The following is a 21508-nucleotide window of genomic DNA, read 5'->3' as shown; positions in this document are numbered from 1 at the left end:
ATTTTTGGCCCCACCCCTTTTTCTTTGGCCCCACCCACCACTGGAATGCAGCCAGATGTTACATTCTTCTTCAAAACTGAATTCAGCCCTCAGGCTGAAAGAGGTTCTCCACCCCTAGTCTACTCTAAGCATGACTACAATTGGGTCACACCCATTGTCCTTGCATACCCACAGTTGTTCCTTGTAATGTATGTCTTTACTGCTTAACCAGAGGTGGGAAAACCTGTGACCTTCCAGATATTGTTAGACTCCAGCACTCATAAGCTCCAACCAGTATAGACAAGAGGGGCTGACCAAGGGCAAGGTGGATGGATGATATTCTGGAGGTGACGGGCTCGACCTTGGGGGAGCTGGGGGTGGCGACGCCGACAGGAAGCTCTGGCGTGGGCTGGTCCATGAAGTCATGAAGAATCGGAAGCGACTGACCAAATAAACAACAACAATAAGTATAGCCAATGGTTAGGGATGGGAGTTGTAATCCAACCTCTGGAGGGCCACAGGGAAGGTTGGCCTAGATTAAAAACTCCAACATCAAAATCCCAGCCCTGTGGCAGCAATGAGTGCCCTGGATTTCTCTTCTTGATGTGAAGAAGAGAAATCTCTCTCTCTTTTTTTTGTTAAACAAATTCAGGCCACAATCCTATGCCTGTTTAGACAGAAAAAAGTCCTACAACTCCCAGCATTCCACAGCCAGCATGTTGTAGGACTTTTTTCTGTCTAACCAGGCATAGGATTACACCCTTAAGGTCTCCACAGTGAGCTAACCAGACAGTTGTGTTATTGTAGAATTGGGGTAGCCACGTTTGTGAACATCCCCCTCAACAGCATCCCAGTGATATCCGTATTCTGCCCCACACACACACACACAAAGTCCACATTCTAGAGCCAGGATACAAATGAAGTACATCTCCATACAGTCGCTTTGCATAATTTAATTTGTCGTTGTTTGTTTTGCCTAATTTAGTCTAGTTTCTACAAATTAAAACTCTAGAGAAGATTCTACAATTGTGCACCAAGAGATGCACAGGATACAGTAGCCCTGAACCGGATCAAAGTCTTCATGTGGCCTAGAGCCATGAGACACACAACCTCGCTGCTATTCAGTACCGCAAACCTCAAGCTTTGCTGCTTTTCCTTCTCACACGCTCCAGGAAAAACCACCAAAAAAAGCAAGGGGGGAGGCGGGGAGGGTGCTTGCCGAGCAAAACGCATGGTTCTGAATAAAGTACCCTTGAAATGGCTCTCTACATATAATGTATTGATGCACAAGGAGGAAAAAGAGTGAGAGCAAGAGCAAGCTGTAATAGTGGCATGTAAAGAACAAGCTTGCAAAGGTGTATGCAATCTCAGGAAGTTTGGATATTGAGATTTACTTTATTTCATGAATCTTTTCAACTGTCTCTGTGACATTCTGCTATCACAGATCTTTCTCTTTTTTTTCTTTCATGTGCTTCATTGGACATCAATACATTTATATGCACAGCTGTTTCTAAGGTGCTTTTGTTTGTTTGGCATGCTTTCCCCACTCAACAGCCATCTCTCTCCTCAGCACCCAACATTTCCCCATCCCTGCAGTGCCCAGAGTTTATTGCTCTGTCCAGCCTTTTCTTTGGGGCTGCTGCCTCCACCACCTTCTCCGCCTGTCACTGTGTCATCTTGGCCATAACTGAGATAGTATTGCACGCACACAGAATGTTATTTACACAGGTCCTTTATTAACACACATGAAACAGTTTGAGCCTATAAGTGGTGTGTCTGTATGTGTGGGTGGTCAGGAGGGGCATTTTGTGTGGGTCAGAAGTTGTAAGCCCTCTGGGATCCATGTGAAACTGAGCTAAGTGAATTCCATGCAAGGAAGGAAAGAGGTGAGTTAGAGTGAGCGAAGAGATACGCGGAGTGGTTTCAAGGGCAACCTTGCAAGGGGAAGAGCCACTGTACACCACACCCAGGAAGTAACGCTAGCAAGCATCCCCAAACTGCAGGAGGGTCCCACAGGTCTTGTACAAACACCATCTATCCCACAATACTCAAGAGGGCAAAACAGAGAAGGGATTGATGTTTTCTTCCCCACAATCCCTTGCACTAACTATCATATGGTATTGGTGGTGTTTCCTCCATAATCCTTTGCAACAGCTTGAAAGGGGATCTGCGCTTAATTTTCCTCTGGCAATCATTTTCACAGGATTCCAGTGTGGCTGCCACTTTTTCTCTCAATATTTGCTTTAGCTTTCAAAGTTCCCCCCTTTGTTTCTTTTGTTCTCCCCTTGTCATTTGTATCAGCTCCCCAAGCGGGTGTTGGTTCTTTTTTTCTCTCCCACAATTCTTTATCTTGGATCCTCAAGAAAGTTGGGGAGTTTTCTCCTCCCATCATACTTCCAGCAGCTTTTTTTGGTTCTCACTGCCCTCTTTAGGAGCTGGGAGGGCGGAGGAGGAGGTCACAGGAAGGAATGTAGAACGGGAAAGGGGCAGACAACCAAGGAACTGTCCCCAGTCCTACACAGCACATGTATGCGCACACTGAGGGAAGGAGAAGGCTTGGCATCAACACAGACATGGTTGCCTAACATACACTAACTTGAGGAAGGCAGGCAAGCTCTCCCTCTCTACCATTCCCTCCCCAGATACTGTGACCCATTGCCATTTTTCCCCTGTGAAGGAAAAACCCCTTCCTCTCCATTCCCCTCTGCCTTCCACTTTTCCCCTTCACTTCTTCCCTCACTGCAATCTTGGCCAATACTGGGCAAGATCAGGGTCCCCACCCGGGACCTGTACAGGAACTGACACTCCTGGAGAGATTAACCCTAGAAAGAGAGAGAGGGAGAGAAAGAGGGGAAAAAATGTCAAGAAATTAGAAGGAATCTCCCCAAATATTATAGACTGCAAGAACGCAGGCTTTTCAAGCACATAAATATATGCATTTAGTAAACAGATTGTGCAGAACATGCACACCACTCAGAAAATTTGAACAACTAGGTTGGGATAGTTTATTCCAGTTGTACAAAGTCAAGACTCTGTGGATCTGAGGGGCTCTTCAAATTTGCCCCAGGAAACATCCCTAAGCATAGAGAAGGCAACACAACAATCCCTTGGCAAAGATTAAGGAAGAAACAAGGCCCCATGGAGGTTCTTGAGGCCCGGAAAAAGATGTGGCCTGCTCCATCACTCACTCCAATGCCCATCACTTGCCACAACTGTCTTCTTACCATCAATTTGAGAGTATTATGTTTTAGTATTATGAGAGAGAAAAACATCTCCCTATCCACTTTCTCCACACCATGTATAATTCTATAAACCTCTATCATGTTCTCTCCACCCCACCCTGGCCTTTCTTGCCTTTTTTCTATAAAAGTACTATAGAATTATACTACTGTTGCTTTTGGATTTTTTCCTGGCTATTTTTGTCTTTATGTCTTCATGGATCTTGTAGTTACGGGGAAAATGTGTGGTTGCATGGCAGCCTGGTGCCCTCCAGATAAGTTGTGCTGACTAGGGATGGTGGAAGTTGGAGTCCAACACATCTCAAGGGCACTAAGTTGGAGAGGGCTGCTTCTAATTTATTGTGATGATTATAATTTATTGTGATTGCATAATTTCAGGTGGGGGGGGACAACAACAGAGTCCCGTAGCATACATTTTCAAGCACTGGAACCTACTCCATCAGAAGCTCCCACTCTAACACTTACCTACAGTTGTGTGGATTCCAGTGCATGCACAGAGCTACACACATAAGCTTTGGTGTTCATCCCAGCACAGAGAAACTCTGCAGGGACCAAGGGACATGCACACCCACCCTCCTCTTGCAACCAAAGTGAAGGGGGGATCCCATTGAGCTGATATACCCACTAGGAATGGCTAGATCAAGACTTGGAGTACTGCTGAGATGCCCATTTAGCTCAGGTAGAAGGTGTGGGGCAATAGCCTATTCTGAGGTAGGGTTGAAATGCATACCAAAAAACTCGAAAGTGGAATGAATTATGCAAATATACAATTTGTCAAAATTGTTTTCATGATTTTGGGGAGTCTTTTGCAGAATTTGAAATTTCATGTTCAGTCTTTTTTCTTTCTTACCACCACCCCCGCCATCCCAGTTGCCCTGCTTCCATCCCCTTTGCCACCGGCGGTTCCCCCTACCCTTCCCATTACCTGTAGAAGCCCCATTACTGGAGCTCAGGTTATGAGAAGGGAGCTGGGAGGGCGTGTACGAATCGTAGCTTCGCACTGATGAGCTGCCAGGGAGCATGCAGGAATAAGACGACGTCTGGCTGGCAACGGGGGGCACCGCCTGCTGTCGAGGGCCAAAAAGGATGCGACAGAAGGAAGGAAAAATCCGGTTAATAGTGTTGGGAGATCAACCTCCCCAGCTCCCATCTGGCTCCCTTTTAGCATCTGCTTGTCCCTTTTAAGCTCACCTGGATAGGAAGGCTGTTGGCCATGGAGAAGGTGGGTAAGGGTGGAAGGGCACTGTAGTTGTTGCTGAGTGCGCTTTCTGTACGGCCCAGCATAGTTCCTGGAACAAAGAGAAGGGACAGGTGAGACTGGGTGGCAACCTGACTCCAGGGGTGGTGGGAAGGCTGTGGCTATGCCAGCAGGGGTTAGCCCTCTTGGTGGGTACAGTGCCATGCTGAACGGGGCCTCTCAAGAAGTTATGGGGCAGCAAGGAAGTGACGCAGAATGCATAAGTGTGCTAAGCACGTGGCCCTCACCTGACCCCGTGGGCTGGGGTAGGGACTGGTAGACAGTACTGCCCCCAGTGCCAAAATTGCTGTTTATGGTCAGGTGGGCCCCGGTGGCCCCTGCTTGGCGTCTCTGGTTCCGCAGTTTCTCCTCCCGACGCCACTTGGCTCGGCGGTTGGAAAACCAGACCTGGAGGAACAATGAAGTGGAGTCAATTGCCCAGGAGGACAGGGGAAGAGGAGATGCTAGATATCCCATCCCCATTCCTCTCCTCTTAAACTGCTGCACGGTCCCCTCCCCTTACCTGGATCCGGGCCTCTGGGAGATCAATTTTTGCTGCCAGACGTTCACGGGCAAAGACATCAGGGTAGTGAGTGCGCTCAAACTCTGAAGAACATTTAAGGGTGAAAGTGTCAACGACTTGGAGACAAGTTCCCCCCTTTCCTCATCATTCATAGTCCTTGGTGAAATAACACTTGTTCCCAAATTCCCACACCCTGGTAGACACCAGGAATGCAGAGGTATTGCGCTCTGTGGATTGCTCATGCCTGCCACTTACTGGAGTTGGAAGATACTGCATCTATTATGCTCAAATATTCTCTTTGTAGCAGGGGTGGGCAACTTGTGGCCCTCCAGATGTGTCAGCCCACAACTCCCATCAACCCCAGCCAGCATAGCCAATGGTGAGGGAGCTGTAGGCTAAAACATCTGGAGAGCCACAAGCTTACCCACCCCTGCTCTAGAAGGTGGCCAGAAAAATAATACATCTCCCCATAGTGGGAAGAGCTGTGTGCCTGCCTGATCAGTATGCTGTCCAGGGGCTTACGGCTGATGGACAACTTCAAGGCCCCTGGGTGTTCTCCCTTCTTATGGTTCCCTTCCTATGGTTTAAACCAGACTTGGACAGGACAGCCCTTCATGTAGAGAACACCTTCAAATAGAGGACTGTCCTTTAAAGAGAGGGCTGTCTTCTATAAAGTAGGACCCATGGACATCCTAACTCCCTACCTTCTACTAGAATTCAGCAATACCGACCCGTTACATCCAGTATCAACCACTATCTGTCCGCTGCTGCCCTCTCACAGCTTCTTCTTTCCTTCCTTCACTCAGCTCTCTGGAGCCACATCCCATGGAAACATGAGAACCTTCTACGAGAAGCAGGTGGCACTGCAGATGCTGTGCTTCCAATACAGCCCACTGTTTGCAAGTGACATGGCTTATAATGCCAGGTAAGGAGGCGTCTGTACATCTAGGCTGCAGTACCACTTAGGGCCACGAGATGGCCATGCACTTCTTTGCCCTCCTCTCCCCAACCCTTCCATGGGGCACCTTGACATGGGATTGCCCACGCTTGATTTTTAAAATTCTTTCACCATCACCAGAGTGCCTCCGTTCCTTCTCAAAGAAAACAATTCTGGCTTGGAGAAACAAAAGAAAACGCAGATCTAAAGAACAGTTCAGGCTGTCTAAAAATGACATCCTATAGAAGAGGACATTGGATGTAAGGAAATCCATTATGTGCAATGGATCCCTTTCAGCATTACTGTTATCCCACTAAAGATGCACCGCAAGGAGGCTTTCCCACAGGTGTTGCTTCTGCCTTCATCAATGGTGCCAGGAGTGGTTGTAAAATCTGCTCCTGGCAGCATTGGTCCCTTAGATGCAACTCCTGTTTGCATCCTGCGTCCTTAAGATGCATGGAAGAGCCCCTGCTTTCACCTTAGTCCTCTTATTTGGGTGGTGCTGGCTAACAGCCAACTAGGCATCCTGTTTAGCAATCCAAGCAGGCCATTGTGTGTGGATGGAATAACAGGATCTTCTGCCTTAGCCTGCCTGATCAGTACTGAAGTACCTCAGCTCAGCTCAGCTCAGCATGCACATAGGCAGGCTTAAGTCTTGGGCTCCGAATCTGGTGAGCCGACTGGCTTTCCTATGGTCTGTGTGACAACAGATATGCACAGACATGGCAAGGCCGAAAGTGATGCTAGTCACCTCTGTGGACCTTTTATAAGAGGCAATTTTCACATGTCAGTATAGTGAGTATGCGTTTGCATTGTCTGAATTAAAATGGAGTTACCTTAGTGCATGTGTATGCACTACATCGGTGTGCATGTGGGTACTAAGAGTGGAAACACCCACACCCACACCTCCCCCTTCTGAGCTTGAAATCAGCTTATTTGGGTTAGTAACCAGAAGGACGACATTGTAGTCCACTGGCAGCCTCACCTGAGCATTGCTGGATTGTCACCCATTGCTACCGTCATCCCTTTTCTCACCTTTCTCCAGTGCCTCGATCTGCTCCTGAGTAAAAGATGTCCTGTTCCTTTGCAATTTACGCTTCAGCTGTAAACGGATTTGGGACTCATCTAGATCTTGGCTGCTTGTACCTCGTGGGTGCTCAGGGTCCAGGCCACTCTCCAGTTGCTGGCAGCTGTCTGGGCGTTGGAGTGGGGAGCAAACATGTGAAACAAGGAAGGCACCTCCTCTTACCCTTATTTATTACAATCAATAATCACAATCTCTATAGCACTCCATTATTGGGAGAAAGTATGGTGTAGAGGTTGCAGTATCAGGCCAGGACTGGAAACCAAGGCTCAAATCCTTGGTCAGACATGACACTTACTGGGTGACCTTGAGCTGGTCAGTTTCTCTCATCCTAATCTACCTTACAGGTTTGTGGTAAGGAGGGTGGGCAGAATCATGTATGCTGCCTTGAAATCCTTGGAGGGAAGGTGGTATATAAATATAATAAATAGTGATTGTTATCTTGTTTGTCCTCATAACAATCCTAGGGTTCCAATTATATCTATTTTACAGATGTGGGAATTGAGGTGAAACGTGTGTGTGTGTGTGTGTACTGCATTTATATCCCATCCTTCCTCTAAGGAGCTCAGAACCGTGTGCATGGTTTCCCCTTCCTCCCCTTAACCCTGTAAATTAGATTAGGCTGAGAAACTGTGACTGGCCCAAGGTCACACAGTAAGACAGGGGTGGGCAACTTCTGGAGCTCCAAAGGCAAATTTCACTCCCCCTCCCCGTAATATTTGGTGTTCTTAAGCATAAACAGAATACTCCAATACAAGGTTGCAAAGACAGCTTTTACTGAGTGAGTCCCAATGCAAACTTACATTTGTATCAGGTGAGTCCTTTTATACCAATCAGTGAAATACTCAAATGAGTCCCCCATACAACACAACCAAATACAAACACATATCATTACACCCCCGAACACCCAGGGGTTGCACCTCCAGCAGCAAACCACGGCAGTGGTCTAAAAAGACTACATTTAGCTTTAAATCAAGGCTCTAAAGCTAAATGTGGCCTTTGTAGGCCACCCATAGTGGTTTGCTGCTGAAACTTGTTGGCAAACTGCCAATTGTTTTGCTTCCACTGCCGCTACACAAATGGCCGGGACTGAACCTACGGACCAGGTGAGGCATGCAGCCTGTGGGTCATATGTTGCCCACCTCTGCAGTAAGAGTTTTGTGGCCAAGCAGAGATCTGAATCCTCATTCATTTCTCACCTTACCTTTGCCATAGGCACATCACACTCTGCTATGGGTTCTGCCATTTCTAAGGGCATCTCTACACCAGCCTAAAATCCTGCATTTAAAACAGGGCTTTCTGCTTCTGTTTTAAATACAGGATCACCACTGACTCCCTTTATATGTGCTTCCTTTCCCCCCGGTTGGGGGGGGGGGGGAGCTTCCTTTCCTCCAAAACAGTGGCTGAGAAATGCTGGGTTGCTTAAGGCCACCTAACACGTCCATAGCTGAGGTGAAGTTTGAATCAAGAACTTCCTTGTTCATGGCAAAGGGGATTTGAAGTTCCCTGCTTAGAGCCAAACTAAACTTTACCTTGATATGTAGCAAACAGTTACATTTATTATTTTTCCTTACTCAAAAGCAAACACAGGGGACCTGTTCCAGATTGAGACCATAGCAGGGGTGTGCGCGCGTTAACCCTTTCTCCTGTGTGCCATGTTTCCAATCCAGATCAGGGCCTCCTTACCTGTAATTTACATAGGGAAAAAGTCTCCACTGATGTGGAAAGGGGCTTTTTTCCTATGCAAAACCATGCTCAAAAACCTAAACAATAATATTTAGTATTTGTACACAGCAGTTTTCCTCAACCATGGTATTCTACCTTTCCCTGCCATAAATTATGACACCCTGTTTCCATTCCAGAAGACTCTGGAGTCCTGGAGCATCTCTACACAAGCCTAAAATCCTGCATTTTAAAATGGGGCTTTCTGCTTCCATTTTAAATGCAGGATCACATCAACTCCCTTTTTCACATGCTTTCTTTCCCCTCTCCCCTTTCCCTCTCCTTCTCCCTGTATCTGAGTCTTCCATTATCTTCCATTGATCTCACTCCTCTTCTTGCTGCTTTTCCTATTTTCAAGGAGGGAAGTGAAGCGGAACACAATGGGGTAATTTAACAAAGGGCATTTATTACAGGAGACGCCTTGAATGATCACAGCATCATGTAAAGAGCACTTCCGTGAAGGAGCAATCTCAATCGCAGGATAAAAGCCCAGTGTGAAGGAGCCCTGAAGAATGACGTTTTTCAAACTCAAGAAAGGGGCCAACAAAACTGGGGAGAGAGGACAGAAGGAAAGGGGAGGGAGAAAATTCTGGGGAAGGAATGTTAATCCCATGATCTCTGGCTTTACTGGTCTACTGTCCAGTTCTCAGCAAAAAAAAAAAGCAATGCTCCATTTTGCTAGTGCTTCATCAAAAGTAAAAAAAAAAGGAAGGGCCAGGGCTCAAACTTGCCTGGAAGACACTTGGAACTTTAACCCAGCCTTCCCCAACCTGGTGCCTTCCAGATGTGTTGGACTATGGCTCCCATCATCCCCAGGAGGGCACAAAGTTGGAGAGGGCTGCAACCCCCTAAAGCAGGGATGGAGAATGTGTGGCTCTCCATATGATGTTGGACTGCAACTCCCAGCAGCCCTAGCCAGCATAACCAATGGCGAGGGATGAGGTGAGTTGCTGGCCAGCCACATCTGGAGGGCAACATATTCCGCACCCCTGCCCTAAAGCCAGAGCAGGGGCCATGGCTCAGAAGTTGTGCACATCCCAGGTTTTGTTCCCAGCATCTCCTGTTGAAAGGATGTCAGATACTGGAGCCGAGAAGCACCTCCTCCTGCTCCAGTCCCTGGGAAGCTACTGCTAGTCAGAGACAATAACACTGGGCTGGAAGGGATCTGACTCTACATAAATCAATGTGAGAGATGTAAAAGCTGACTGGGGTGGTCCAGAGATGAAGGAAGGGCACGCTGCACCTTCTCAGAGGCCCTCTCCCATAACATGGGGTGCAGATCTCCCACAATTCTCTTAGAGAGCAAGTGCAGCCATGGTGGTGGTGGTTTGGAGGGATTTGGGCCAGGGCACTGGGAAAGGGGGTTTAATCCTCCCTCCTTGCTGTTTTCCTAATCCAAATTGCCCCTCTCCCCTTTGCTGCTCTTTGCCCTTGGCAATTCGGATGACATCAATGAGGGAGGAGTGAAACTCCGGTCCCGCAGCGCCACACCTCCTACCTGAACCCCCATCTTTCCCTGCAGCTAGATTTCCCATCTTAAAAACATCAACAACATGGGCGATATGATCACAGATCTCATGCTGTCTCATCTATTGCACCCTCTGTCAACCCACTTACCTTGTGTTGGCCTTGTGCAGTGCCGGCTCCAGGTTTTTGAGGGCCCTTGGGCAAGATACCCTCCATGGGCTCCCTCCCTCAGTGAGTCTCCCTTCTTACCACCATTATCACCAGCTGCTATTGCTCCTCATCCTCCTTTTCATAATTGTTACCACTTGCTTGCTTGCCAGGCAGAGAGCCAGTAAGCAAGTCAGCAGTGGCATCTCCTCCTCCCCACCACTGTTGTCTGGGCCAGAGCGAGAGGCAAGGGAACAAATAGGCTGCTGTGGTGAAGAGGAGCAACTCCAGGGGGCTCTTGTCAGTGGATCTTGTCACCCCTGCTGAGGTGTGGATTGTCAGCAGATGCCTGACCATGCCTACCCCCGATGCCAGCCCTGTTCCAATTTGTAGCTGCCTTGTGCTGAAACCAGCTCAAGCAGACTTTGGTGAGGATGCTTCCTGATATCAAAATCAATCAATCTAGAAACAAGATATTATTTGGATGGGGATTAGTTGGGATGGAGGTGGTAAAGTCTTCAGAAAACTCTATCTGTGGCCTCCAGCATGTACTCCCTGACACACACACCCCCGTTCCTGCATATACCTTTCTTTTTCTAGTCTCCCCTTCTGCCCTCCCCAACAAAACTGGGTTTCAGATGGGGCATATCCTTTCCATATCAAACTGTACTATTATGCAAACTAACCAAACTCAGAGAAGTATAAAATCTCCATAATCTTGTTCCAACCACAGTAAGTGAGATTTGAGGGCAGAATTCTAGTGCCTCCTGCGGAGTTGCAGGCATCTATGGAAACTCTTGGCGGACTTGGGACTTAAATGTATGCCTTGCTGGAAAATCCTTAGAGTGGCAGCCAAGGCCAGCAGCAGCATCTGGCATCCTTGGGCAGCTACCGGTGCATTAGGGCCCCTGGAGGGCCCACCGCTGATGCCTATACAGGGCCTACCTTGACTTTTTGCCCCTGGGCTAGCACTCCAAGCAACATCAGAAAGCTGGGCCTAGCATCTATTACAATTTCCCATAATGCCCTGGCATAGTATTCCTCTATGGCATTGTGGGAAATTAAAATGGTGGCTTGCCCCAGCCATCCAGCGCTGCTGCGTCTGCTGGGGCCTGCTGACACAGGGGCCCCACCAGAGGGCACTTGGCTCAGGGCTCCTTCAAACCTGGAGGGAGACCCTTGGGGTGGCTATACCCCTCAACCCTGACCCCAAACCCCCACCTGCCACCTCAGCCCTTCTCCCCCACAGATCACAGACATTTCCCTCTCTGAGCCTTGCCCGGCTCCTTTCTCAGGCTTTCTCTTCCTCCTGGCTGACTGCATGCTGCTTGTTCACAGTGACAACTGTTTATTAATAGTTTATAAACAGTCAATGAATGATTAATAAGTGTTAAGAAACTGTTAATCTGTCGCTGTATGCTCAAGGTGTAAAATCTTAATAGCCATGCATTGGGGGGCGGGGGAGAGCATGAGCGTGTGTGTGTGAGTAACTGTCCTGAGTTCCCCCCATCATGACCCTGAGGCCTATGGGGTCAAGAGCAAGGGAGGAGGGAAAAACTGGAAGAGACAGGACTCCTGGGTTCTTCTTTCTGTGGGGAGAGGAAGGTGAGCTGATTAAGAGTTTAGATCTCTGGGAAGAAGTTTTAATGTGTGAGCTGCACAGAGTCCTGGGCTTTCTGAGACAGGAGGGGCTCCTCGAGGTTGGTGCAAAACCGAGGCTAGAGCGAAACTGGCTCCCCTGGGTTTGGGGTCTCAGGCACCCTGGGAAAGGGATAACAGATGGATAGCAACTGGGGGATCTGGGGAACCCACAAGGGTTTAATCTTTTATCCTGGGGAGCTCTGGTCCGAACAGTGACCTTTCTTTGCTTCTGCAAAGCCAGGCACTTGGATCTCCACAGGCAACGTGAAGCTGCGGTGTCAGCCACAGTGCCCTAATGTGAGGCGACACTGGCAGCTCCCTCCCTCACCTTCCCTGAATCTGTGCAGGCCCCGAAGCAATGAAATCCAAAAGCCCCCCTTGGTGAAAAGTGTCTCTGCTTGGCTCCAGCCCAGACGTAATGTGTTGTCAGGATCCCTCCCCCATTTCAGCCAGCCAGCCGGCCAGCCTGCCTGCCTGCCTGCCCAATCCCCCCACCCCCCAGTTCTGACCCCACATCCCCATCAGCTTTGTTTTTGCTGAGAGATCTTTGCAGAATGCAAAGGGAGGAAACACACTTGCATAAACCCACAGGGGAAATGGGGCGGGAGGGGTGATGGTGGTGGTGGTTGGGGGGTGGGCGGGCGGGCGGGCAGGGGGGAGGTTGAGGAGAGAAGGGAAGTATGGGGGGTGGAGGCCATGCACAGTATCTAAAAACAGCACAGATGGAGAGAGTGATGCCTAGATAAGCGCACCAACCAGGCCCATCTCTGTGGATTGGGTGTCACGCAATGGAGCCCAGAATATGGAGGGGGGGACACACACACATCATATCTAGTGGATCTAAGGCAGCGGCAATAGCATAACTAGGCTGGTGCAATAGGGACACCAGTTCCAGGCTCCACATGACCTCAGAAATCGCGCCATATATTTCTGGCTATTAAAATAAGGTTAAATTACCAGTTATTTTCTTATTCAATAATTGGCCAGGTTTCTGAGTTGTCTCACAGCAGAGCAACAAGTGACAGGGCTGATCTATCTTTGTGGAAGGAACTTGGGATTTCAGCATCAATAGCCTTCAACTGAGGTACACACCTGTCCTAAAGCAATCTCAGATTTCACAAATTGCTCCCCACAGGGGCTGATCCAGGTTTAATCCCTGTTCTATACTCCTTTTCCCCCCTATTCACACAGATGGAGTGTCCCAGAAAGCAAGATGGTCCTTCTGAACATCTGTGGTGCCGAGTTCTGGGAAAGGATAGGGAGTAAAGAGCTGCGTATCTCATTTGGTTGTAGTAATAATGAGTTACCTCACTGGATGACAGAAAGCTGGGGTAGGAACAGTATTTTCAGCTCTAGACAGGCATGTTCAGTGCCTTAGTCCCCTTACCTTATGCGTTAGCCCCCTTTTTGAAGAGTATGGTATATGGTATGAATTGGCTAAAAGTGGGGAGATTCAGGAGAGGTGGGGAGGGATTTCATTAAGGGCCCCTCTATTTCTACACCCACATAATCTGAGCACTGGGGTTGTTTGTCCATCATCACTCAATATGGGAATACCACAGTGCAAGATTTATCAGCACTAAGCTGCCACCAACAGATTGCTGCTGGCCAACAATACCAGGAGGCAAATGCTCAAGTGGGATAAGGAAGGATTCTGCAATCTAATGCTGCTTCATCCACAGATCTCTACAGCCATGAGGACTAGAAACATGCTTAAAACAAAACAAAACAAGATTCGGAGCATTTTTAAGAGCCACACCATGATACATTGGAGGACCCACCTGTGGGATGTGTATGAAAATATTTACCTATCGATGGGTAAGAGAAGACAAGACAAGCTGGCCCTCCTGTTGGATAGTTATCCCACATTATTCTCATTGATTTCAATGGGCTCCTGTTATGTATGGAGTAATCATTTGAAACTCGTGATATAAGAACATAAGACAGGTCCTGCTGGATCAGACCAAAGGCCCACTGAGTCCAGCATCTGGCTTCTCACAGTGGGCAACCATGTGCCCACGAGAAGCCCACAAGCAGGACAGGAGGCTAATAGCGCCCACCCCCTGTTCTTGCTCCCCAGCAATTAGAATTCAGTGTCATGCTGCCTTCTGAACATGGTGGTTCCATTTTACTATCGTGGAAACTTCTCTGCTGTGGATTAGTCCTATCCCTTCCTAAAGATATCTAAGCCAGTGGCTATTGCTAGTTTGTGGCAGTGAATCCCATAATTTAAGATGCATTGTGTGAAGAAGTACTCCTATGTGTGCGTGTGTGTCCTAAATCTACTGCTAATCCACTTTATTAAATGATCCTTCCAGTGTTATGCAAGAGGAAGAAAGAATTCTCCTTATCTGGTGTCATCGAAAGGTAAACAAAGTCTATGGAATCATATGATTGGCCCTCATTAAAAAAGTGCCAATTAGTTGACAGCATACATTAAAAAGAAAAAAATCAAAGTTGTCCCCAACACTGATATTTGACATGAGATTTAGACAAGGCCAGCTTCAGGTTTGGGGAGCGGGACTGGGCAAAGTGCCCTCTGGTGGTCCCTTTTTTCTGTTGATGGGTCCTGAGAGGCTAACCTGGAAACGATGGTGGTGGGCAGCTCCTTGATGTCTGGCTCTAGCTGCCATTTACATTTCCCACAATGCCCCCAAGTGACTCTACATGGGGTGCATTATGGTAAATTTAAATAAAGATTAGATCCAGCCACTTGGTGGCCTAGGGCAGGTGTGAGCAGGAGGCCCTGCCATAGCATTGGGGCCCTGGCAGTTGGCCAAGGATGTTAGTTGCTGGCGCCAGCCCTGGATCTAGAGCAGGCAGCCTTGAGTGGTTGAAGGTGGCAGTGGGCTAGTCTTCTCAGCCTCAGCCTGGGGTGGGGCATGGAGGAACTCACACCTTCACTGACTAATTTTTTGAGTTTCTCTAAGACACTAACTACTTGTTACTTATGACAAAGTGCAGGACAGAACTTTTGGAACCTGAAAGGAGGGGAAAGCAGCTGGAAGAAGCTGTTTCAAGCGGGGAAAATGGTTAAGAACGCCAGTACACTGCATTCATGTGTGTGCATTTCATACCAGGGTTGGGTGGTCCTGTCACCAAACTGTCTTGATACCACTCTTGGCGGCCGCCCCACGTGCTGTTCTGTATGTTCAGCATTCTGCTCTTCTCATACATGCCATCCAGCCCCATGGAATGGAGCTGAAGACCAGAAGGGCAGGGAAAAGGGAAGTGGGGTTGATGGATGGATGCCTCCCACCTGGAAGCTTGCGAGCTGCAGGGCACATGCCCTGCCCCAGATAAACCTGAAAGACACAGCCAAGAGAGAAACAATTAATCAGCTGATGTGGAAGGCAAATAAGAGGTGCAGAGCTGATGCAGAATGCAAATTAGAGGTGCAGCTCAACAGCTCTGTGGTGGGAGGTCTAATTTTTCAGAACCCAACTCCTCTCCCCAAAGATCACCCAGTCCCTGGTGATGCAGTCCCTTCGACAGGCAATGTGCTTTGCAAGCCTTACAGTCCCCTCAAGGTCCACACCAGCCCTGTGAGACTGAGAGCCAGGGAGTGCGGTTTACTGGTTAGAGCAGCCTTCCCCAACCTGGCACCTTCCAGATGGGTTAGACTACAACTCTGATCATCCCCAGCCAGCATGGCCTGGGATGATGTGAGTTGTAGTCCAACCCATCTGGAGGGCACCGGCTAGGGGAAGGCTAGGTTAGAGAGTTGGTTGAGGACTGGGAAGACCCAGGTACAAATTCCTGCTTAACCACAAAGCTCATTCACTGAGTGACATTGAGCCAATCACTAACTTTCAGCCTAATTTACCTCACAGGGTTTTTGAGAGGATAAAATGAAGGAGGGAAAGCCATGTGTGCTGTCTTGAACCTCTTGTAAAGAAGGCCGAATGTGGAGGAGGAGGAGGAGTCTCTAATATGTCCATTTTACAGGTACAGGAAATGAGGCAGAAAGGGAACAGTTCTTCCGGAGAGAGAGAGATGAACTCAACACTACTAGACGCAAGTCCAACAATGCAACCTGTTGGCCACACCAGCCGCATGAAACAGCAACTGCTACGTTTGTTCTTGTCTTTTCCATACTGTCCCAGGTAAATCACCCTGAATCTGTTCCCTGCCTCCTGCGGGGGCTCATTAATCCAAGTTGATTATATGACCACTAGCTGATCAATAAATCTTTAGACCTGTTTTGCCCTATTCACAGAATACACCGTTGTACTAGAAACCAGAGGCAGAGCTATTGGTTTTTTTTTTTTTTAATTAGTTACTGGCATAAAGGCTTGGGATGCTGTTTGTCTTTCTGTGCTCTCAGCCTCTGAGCTAGTTGAGTTCAGGCGTAGGGCGGGGGGCTGGCCTGATTATGCTTCAGGATCTCAGGCCAGTTGAGCTACAGTTGAGCATCTCATTCCTTCTCAGTTTTACAGATGTAAAGAAACATTTTTACTGAAAAGGAACTCTCAAAAGTTCTCCAGGGCTGAAAATGGTAAAGCACATGCTTTGCATGCAGGAGGCCCCAGGTTCAATCCCCAGCAAGCCTGGGAAAGATTCTTGTCTGAAACCCAGGAGAGTCAGTCAGTAGCCCAGTTTTCACATAACGAGAAGTCATCCTGGGGGTATTTCCCCATGGGCTTCTCCTCGTGGCAGCCATTTTGAATATTTGGAGCATGGCAGGGAGGCACCATATCTTCTAGTTACATAGGAACCCAGTGAGCATGGGTTGTTGGTGTGGTTGACAAGCCACCCCCAACCCTAAAACAGCCCATGTTTCTGGATGGCTTGTCAAGCACCCCAGCAACTCACCCTCACTGGGTTCACACATAACGAGAAGCCACCGCAGCAGGGGCTTAGACTGCCAACCTAGCACCTCTGGGCACCGCAACCCACTGTGGCTAATAAGACTTGGTGGGCTGTGGTGATTGTGCGAACCAGGTCAGTGTGTAGAGACAATACTGTGGTATTGGGCCAGTGGTTTGACTCAGTATAAGACAGCTTCCCACAGTCCTATAGAAGGCATAGGTTACCTTTCCCTCTCATCACTCCAAGAAGTGGGGAGAAAAATACTCATATTTTATGTGTTTAAGGTCAGTCTAAATGACTTTTCAGGGATCCCTTACAACCCAGTGCCTCTGACTGGAAAGAGATCCAGCCTCCCTTCCAGATCTGTAAATCTTGCTTCTAAGATTTCATTAAGCAGAGCTATGAGTGTAGATGCCTGCAGGCAACAACTCTCAAAGACCTGACAATAGGCAGCTGATGGCCAGTAACATTCTGGTGATGTCTTTTAATGGGAGCTGCAATGGGCCAAGAAGAAAAAGGTCATGGGGTGGGGTGGGGTGGGGTGGGGGGGAGATGTCCCATGACCCATTTTTCTTTCCCCCAAGATAGTGAATTCTGGAAGAGGGCTAATCTTTCTCTTCCCCCTCCCTATGAATCTCCCTGTACATCTGATGGGGAGCAAGAATCTGTTGAGAGTGTGAATATGAACCCACCCCCACTCTTGTGCATAGCTACTGTACGTCAGGATGGGTGTGGGGTGGGGGACAGTGGCTTGAGGAGGCCCTACTCCCCACTCTGCTACATGTGTCTATATCTGTGCACACTGTGCAGCCAGAGAAATACTCTACCACAGGGACCTGCTGTTCTTTCGACATGTCAAGGGCCGCTTGCCGAATCCTTGAAAGCAGTGGCTGCAGCTGCAGATTGGATGGGTGGGGGCTGTGAAAAAGGAGGCTGCCTGGTCTTTCATCCTGGCTGCTCCCCCCCCCCCGCCCATACAATGGCATCTGGCAGGAATCCTTCTGATGGGCCTTAAAAGCACCAAACTCCTTGCTTTTGACAGTTCTCCATGCCAGTCACAGCACCCCAATGCCTCTAGTAATGAAAGTCCCCTCTCTTCCCCAGGCTCCCTGGGTGGCTATCACTTGCTACTCCCATTCCCGTCATCTTGCCCCCAAGCTATATATCCAGGAGAAGCAGAAAGATGGAAGGTTCAGGGCACTTGGAGTGGAAAGTGGGTGGGGGAGAGAAATAAGAAGCAGACACAAGTAGGTTAGTAATATGCGTGGATGGATAAAACGTATGGAGGTGGATAAGTAAGAATGAGCAGATAGACAGACCGAACTGGCATGTGGATGGACAGATGACATGTTCACTGATGGGCATATGTTGCATGGGTGTCTTGATACCATGACTCCGGCCTCAGCCTTTTCCTAGCATACATCTGCACATACCTTTATGGAAACTAATAACTTTTAAAGCCTCAAAAATCTTGACTTTAGCTTACCACCATGAGATTTTAAAACTCAAGCAGTGTGTATGCCATTTACTTGATGTTTTAGCTTTGGGGGTGGGGTGGGGGGCTTAAAGTGAGCATAGCCAAGCCATAGCTCAGGAACTATAAGAGGTACCTGAACAGTTTGGGTGCAGCTGAAGACTGGAAGAGAGGGCTATCCTTGCCCTTCGCCTTCCTTCTCCCAGCCAAATTGGGAATAAGGGGAGAGAGTAAGCCAGCACCAGGGAGGAGGAACTGGGAGGGGATCAGCAACCACCAGATTTGTGGGGCCCCATGGTAAAGAGTTCCTTAGGTTCATGACCCATGTGCCTAGATTGTAAAGGCTACAGCAGCCTTCCCCAACCAGGTGCCCTCCAGATGTGTTGGACTACAACTTCCACCAGCATGGCCAATGGCTGAACATGTGTGTACTTAGGACAATGTGACAGCTTGACAATGCCACCTCCAGGTCACCTTGGACACTGCCCAAAGGAAAATAGCGACACTCTTGATTTCATATCAAGGATCAGCCAGGCTGCTTGAGGCCCAAACTGGGCGTGGTGCTTAGCAACCACATCTGTTTTCTTTTCTTAATTAATCACAGGAGGGGCCCCATTTTCATCAGGACAGCAACATGTAGGGAGGGTGACAACTGGAACATTTTTCCTTGGGCTCCAAGCAGCGCGTGGTGGTTTTTCATGGGGGTGATAAAATAGCGCCCACCGAAAAGATTAATGAATGGCCTGCTCAGATGAACTCTCTCTTCTCTACCCACCGAGCTATGTCATGCCCACAAGTATGAAAGGAACATAATGGGATAAACATGGAAAAATGCAATATCCCCAATAGTGTGGGAAAATCCATTGCAATTCTGCTTGTAGTTTACAGTAGAAGAGCACTAGACGCCATCCTTCTGGAGACAGCCACTGGAGGCTGCCTTATACCAAGTCAGAACATTGGCCCATCTAGCTCAGTATTATCTATGGTACTGACTGGCAGCAGCTCTCAGAGGTTCCAGGCAGATGTCCCTCATTTCCAGCCCTATCTGGAGATGCTGGCGATTGAACCTGGGACGACTTGCATGTACAGTATGTGCTCCACCACTGAGCTACAGCACTTCCTCATGGGCAGTAAACTGCCCTGATTGCAAACTACCCTAAAATCAGGTTGACATAAGGAAGTACATACCTTTTTAAAACAAACAGGCCTTCAGACACTTATCCTATCCACCCTAGGGACTGCAAACCTCCATATTCCTGTGCTATCCTAATGAATATACATCCCCAGCTACACAAAGTTAGGTGAAAGAGACATTCTGACTTCTATGAAGTGCCAAAGTTAGCCCCACTTTTACTGGACCTGGGAACTTCACGGCTCCGGACCAAAGTGGGAACATGTTTTTTATTATTATTATTATTATTATTATTATTATTAAAATTTATATCATCACCATCATCATTATTACAATTTCTATACCATCCAATAGTCGAAGCTCTTTGGGCGGTTTACAAAAATGTAAAACATTAAAAATACAATATACAGAGATTAAAAAGCATTTACATAAAAACCCATGAACAGACAATATACACAAAAGAAACATCTATCTAAAACAACTTCAAACAAACAAACAAACAAACTCAAAAGCAAACAGCCATAACCATAAGATATTCCAGGATTGATTAAAACTTATCATATGCTACCGAATGCCTGGGAGAAGAGAAAGGTCTTAACCTGGCGCCGAAAAGATAACAATGTTGGCACCAGGTGGGCCTCATCGGGGAGATCATTCCATAATTTGGGGGCCACCACTGAGAAGGCTCTCTCCCTTGTCGCTATCTTCCAAGCTTCCCTCGGTGTAGGAAGCTAGAGGAGGGCCTTAGATGTTCAGCGTAGTATACAGGTAATGTCGTGTTGGGAGAGGTGCTCCATCAGGTATTGTGGTCCCAAGCCATGTAAGGCTTTATAGGTTAAAAACAGCACCTTGAATTGGGCTCAGAAACATACAGGCAGCCAGTGCAAGCAGGCCAGAGTTGGTCTTATACGTTCAGACCTTCTGGTCCCCATTATCAGTCTGGCCGCCTCATTTTGCCTGAGCTGCAGCTTCTGAACCATCTTCAAAGGCAGCCCCACGTAGAGTGCATTGCAGTAATCTAACTTGGAGATTACCAGAGCATAGACAACTGAAGCCAAGTTATCCCTGTCCAGATAGGGGTGTAGCTGTGCCACCAACTGAAGTTGGTAGAAGGCACTCTGTGCCACTGAGGCCACTTGAGCCTCAGGTGACAAAGATGGCTCAAGGAGAACCCCCAAACTATGAACCTGCTCCTTCAGGGGGAGTGCAACCCCATCCAGAATAGATTGAACACCCTCCATCCGGTCAGAAGAACCACCCACCAACAGCATCTCTGTCTTGTCTGGATTGAGTTTCAGTTTATTAGCCCTCATCCAGTCCATTGTCGCAATCAGGCACTGATTTAGCACATCCACAGCCTCACTGATGACAATGCGCCCCCAAACTCCAGATGACTACACTCAGTGGTTTCTTGTAGATGTTAAACAGCATGGGGAACAGACCTGACCCCTGTAGAACCCCATACTGGAGAATCCACGGGGCCGAGCAATATTCCCCAAGCACCACCTTCTGGAGCCGACCATCCAAGTTGGAGCAAAACCACTTCAATGCAGTGCCTCCCACTCTCAGCTCAGACAATTGTCCCAGAAGGATACCATGGTCGATGGTATCGAAAGCTGCAGAGAGATCAAGGAGAATCAACAAGGTCACACTCCCCCGTCTCTCTCCATACACCGGTCATCATACAGGGTGACCAAGGCTGTTTCATGGTTTGAAACTGGGGCTTAGCCTAGGTGAGTTCCCAAATATTGTGTTTGCTCAGGCTTCAGAGCCCTCTGCAGGTGCATAAGGAAATAATAGTGTGCCTCAACAGCCCCTGTGATTGGCAGTTAATATGATGCCTCTGGATTGGCCAGGCACTATATGGACAATGGCTCCCTGCCTGAACTCCTGCCTTCGCCTTGTCAACAAGTACTGCAGATTTTGGCTCAAGCAGCTGACTGTAGGAACCCTGAGCTGGAAAAGGGCAGGATCTGGGTGCAGCTACCCATCTTGCACCAAGACTGACAGCTCTCCTGAAGTGTCAATTTGTTTAATTTTTGTTTTAAAGTGTCAACATTTGCCGGACCTAATTGAAGATGATTCATCCTTCCTTTAAAGCGGGGGCAGGGAAC

At 48.2% G+C, this 21508-nt stretch overlaps 1 protein-coding gene across 12 annotated transcripts in view; it reads right to left on the bottom strand.

The window, feature by feature from the left end:
• Positions 1-913: 913 nt before the first annotated feature.
• The window catches only part of LOC146341200 (paired box protein Pax-6-like), a 29453-nt gene continuing 8858 nt past the window's right edge, over positions 914-21508 (bottom strand). For 9 of the 12 annotated variants that reach the window (XM_084804969.1, XM_084804970.1, XM_084804968.1 and 6 more), the window contains 7 exons: positions 15054-15281; positions 6951-7109; positions 4979-5061; positions 4704-4863; positions 4410-4507; positions 4144-4285; positions 914-2801 (listed from right to left, as the gene is read on the bottom strand). In XM_084804969.1, coding sequence (XP_084661095.1) covers positions 2716-2801; positions 4144-4285; positions 4410-4507; positions 4704-4863; positions 4979-5061; positions 6951-7109; positions 15054-15168 — 843 coding nt within the window. In that variant the 5' untranslated portion in view covers positions 15169-15281 and the 3' untranslated portion in view covers positions 914-2715. The remainder of the gene's footprint in view (positions 2802-4143; positions 4286-4409; positions 4508-4703; positions 4864-4978; positions 5062-6950; positions 7110-15053; positions 15282-21508) is intronic. The other 3 variants (XM_084804974.1, XM_084804973.1, XM_084804976.1) reach the window with 1 other exon arrangement.

This window comes from Heloderma suspectum, chromosome 6 (assembly GCF_057233095.1).
Source record: "Heloderma suspectum isolate Gila_16-S chromosome 6, 16-S_ref, whole genome shotgun sequence".
Classification (NCBI taxonomy): domain Eukaryota; kingdom Metazoa; phylum Chordata; class Lepidosauria; order Squamata; family Helodermatidae; genus Heloderma; species Heloderma suspectum.
This window is presented reverse-complemented; position numbering and strand designations above follow the sequence as displayed.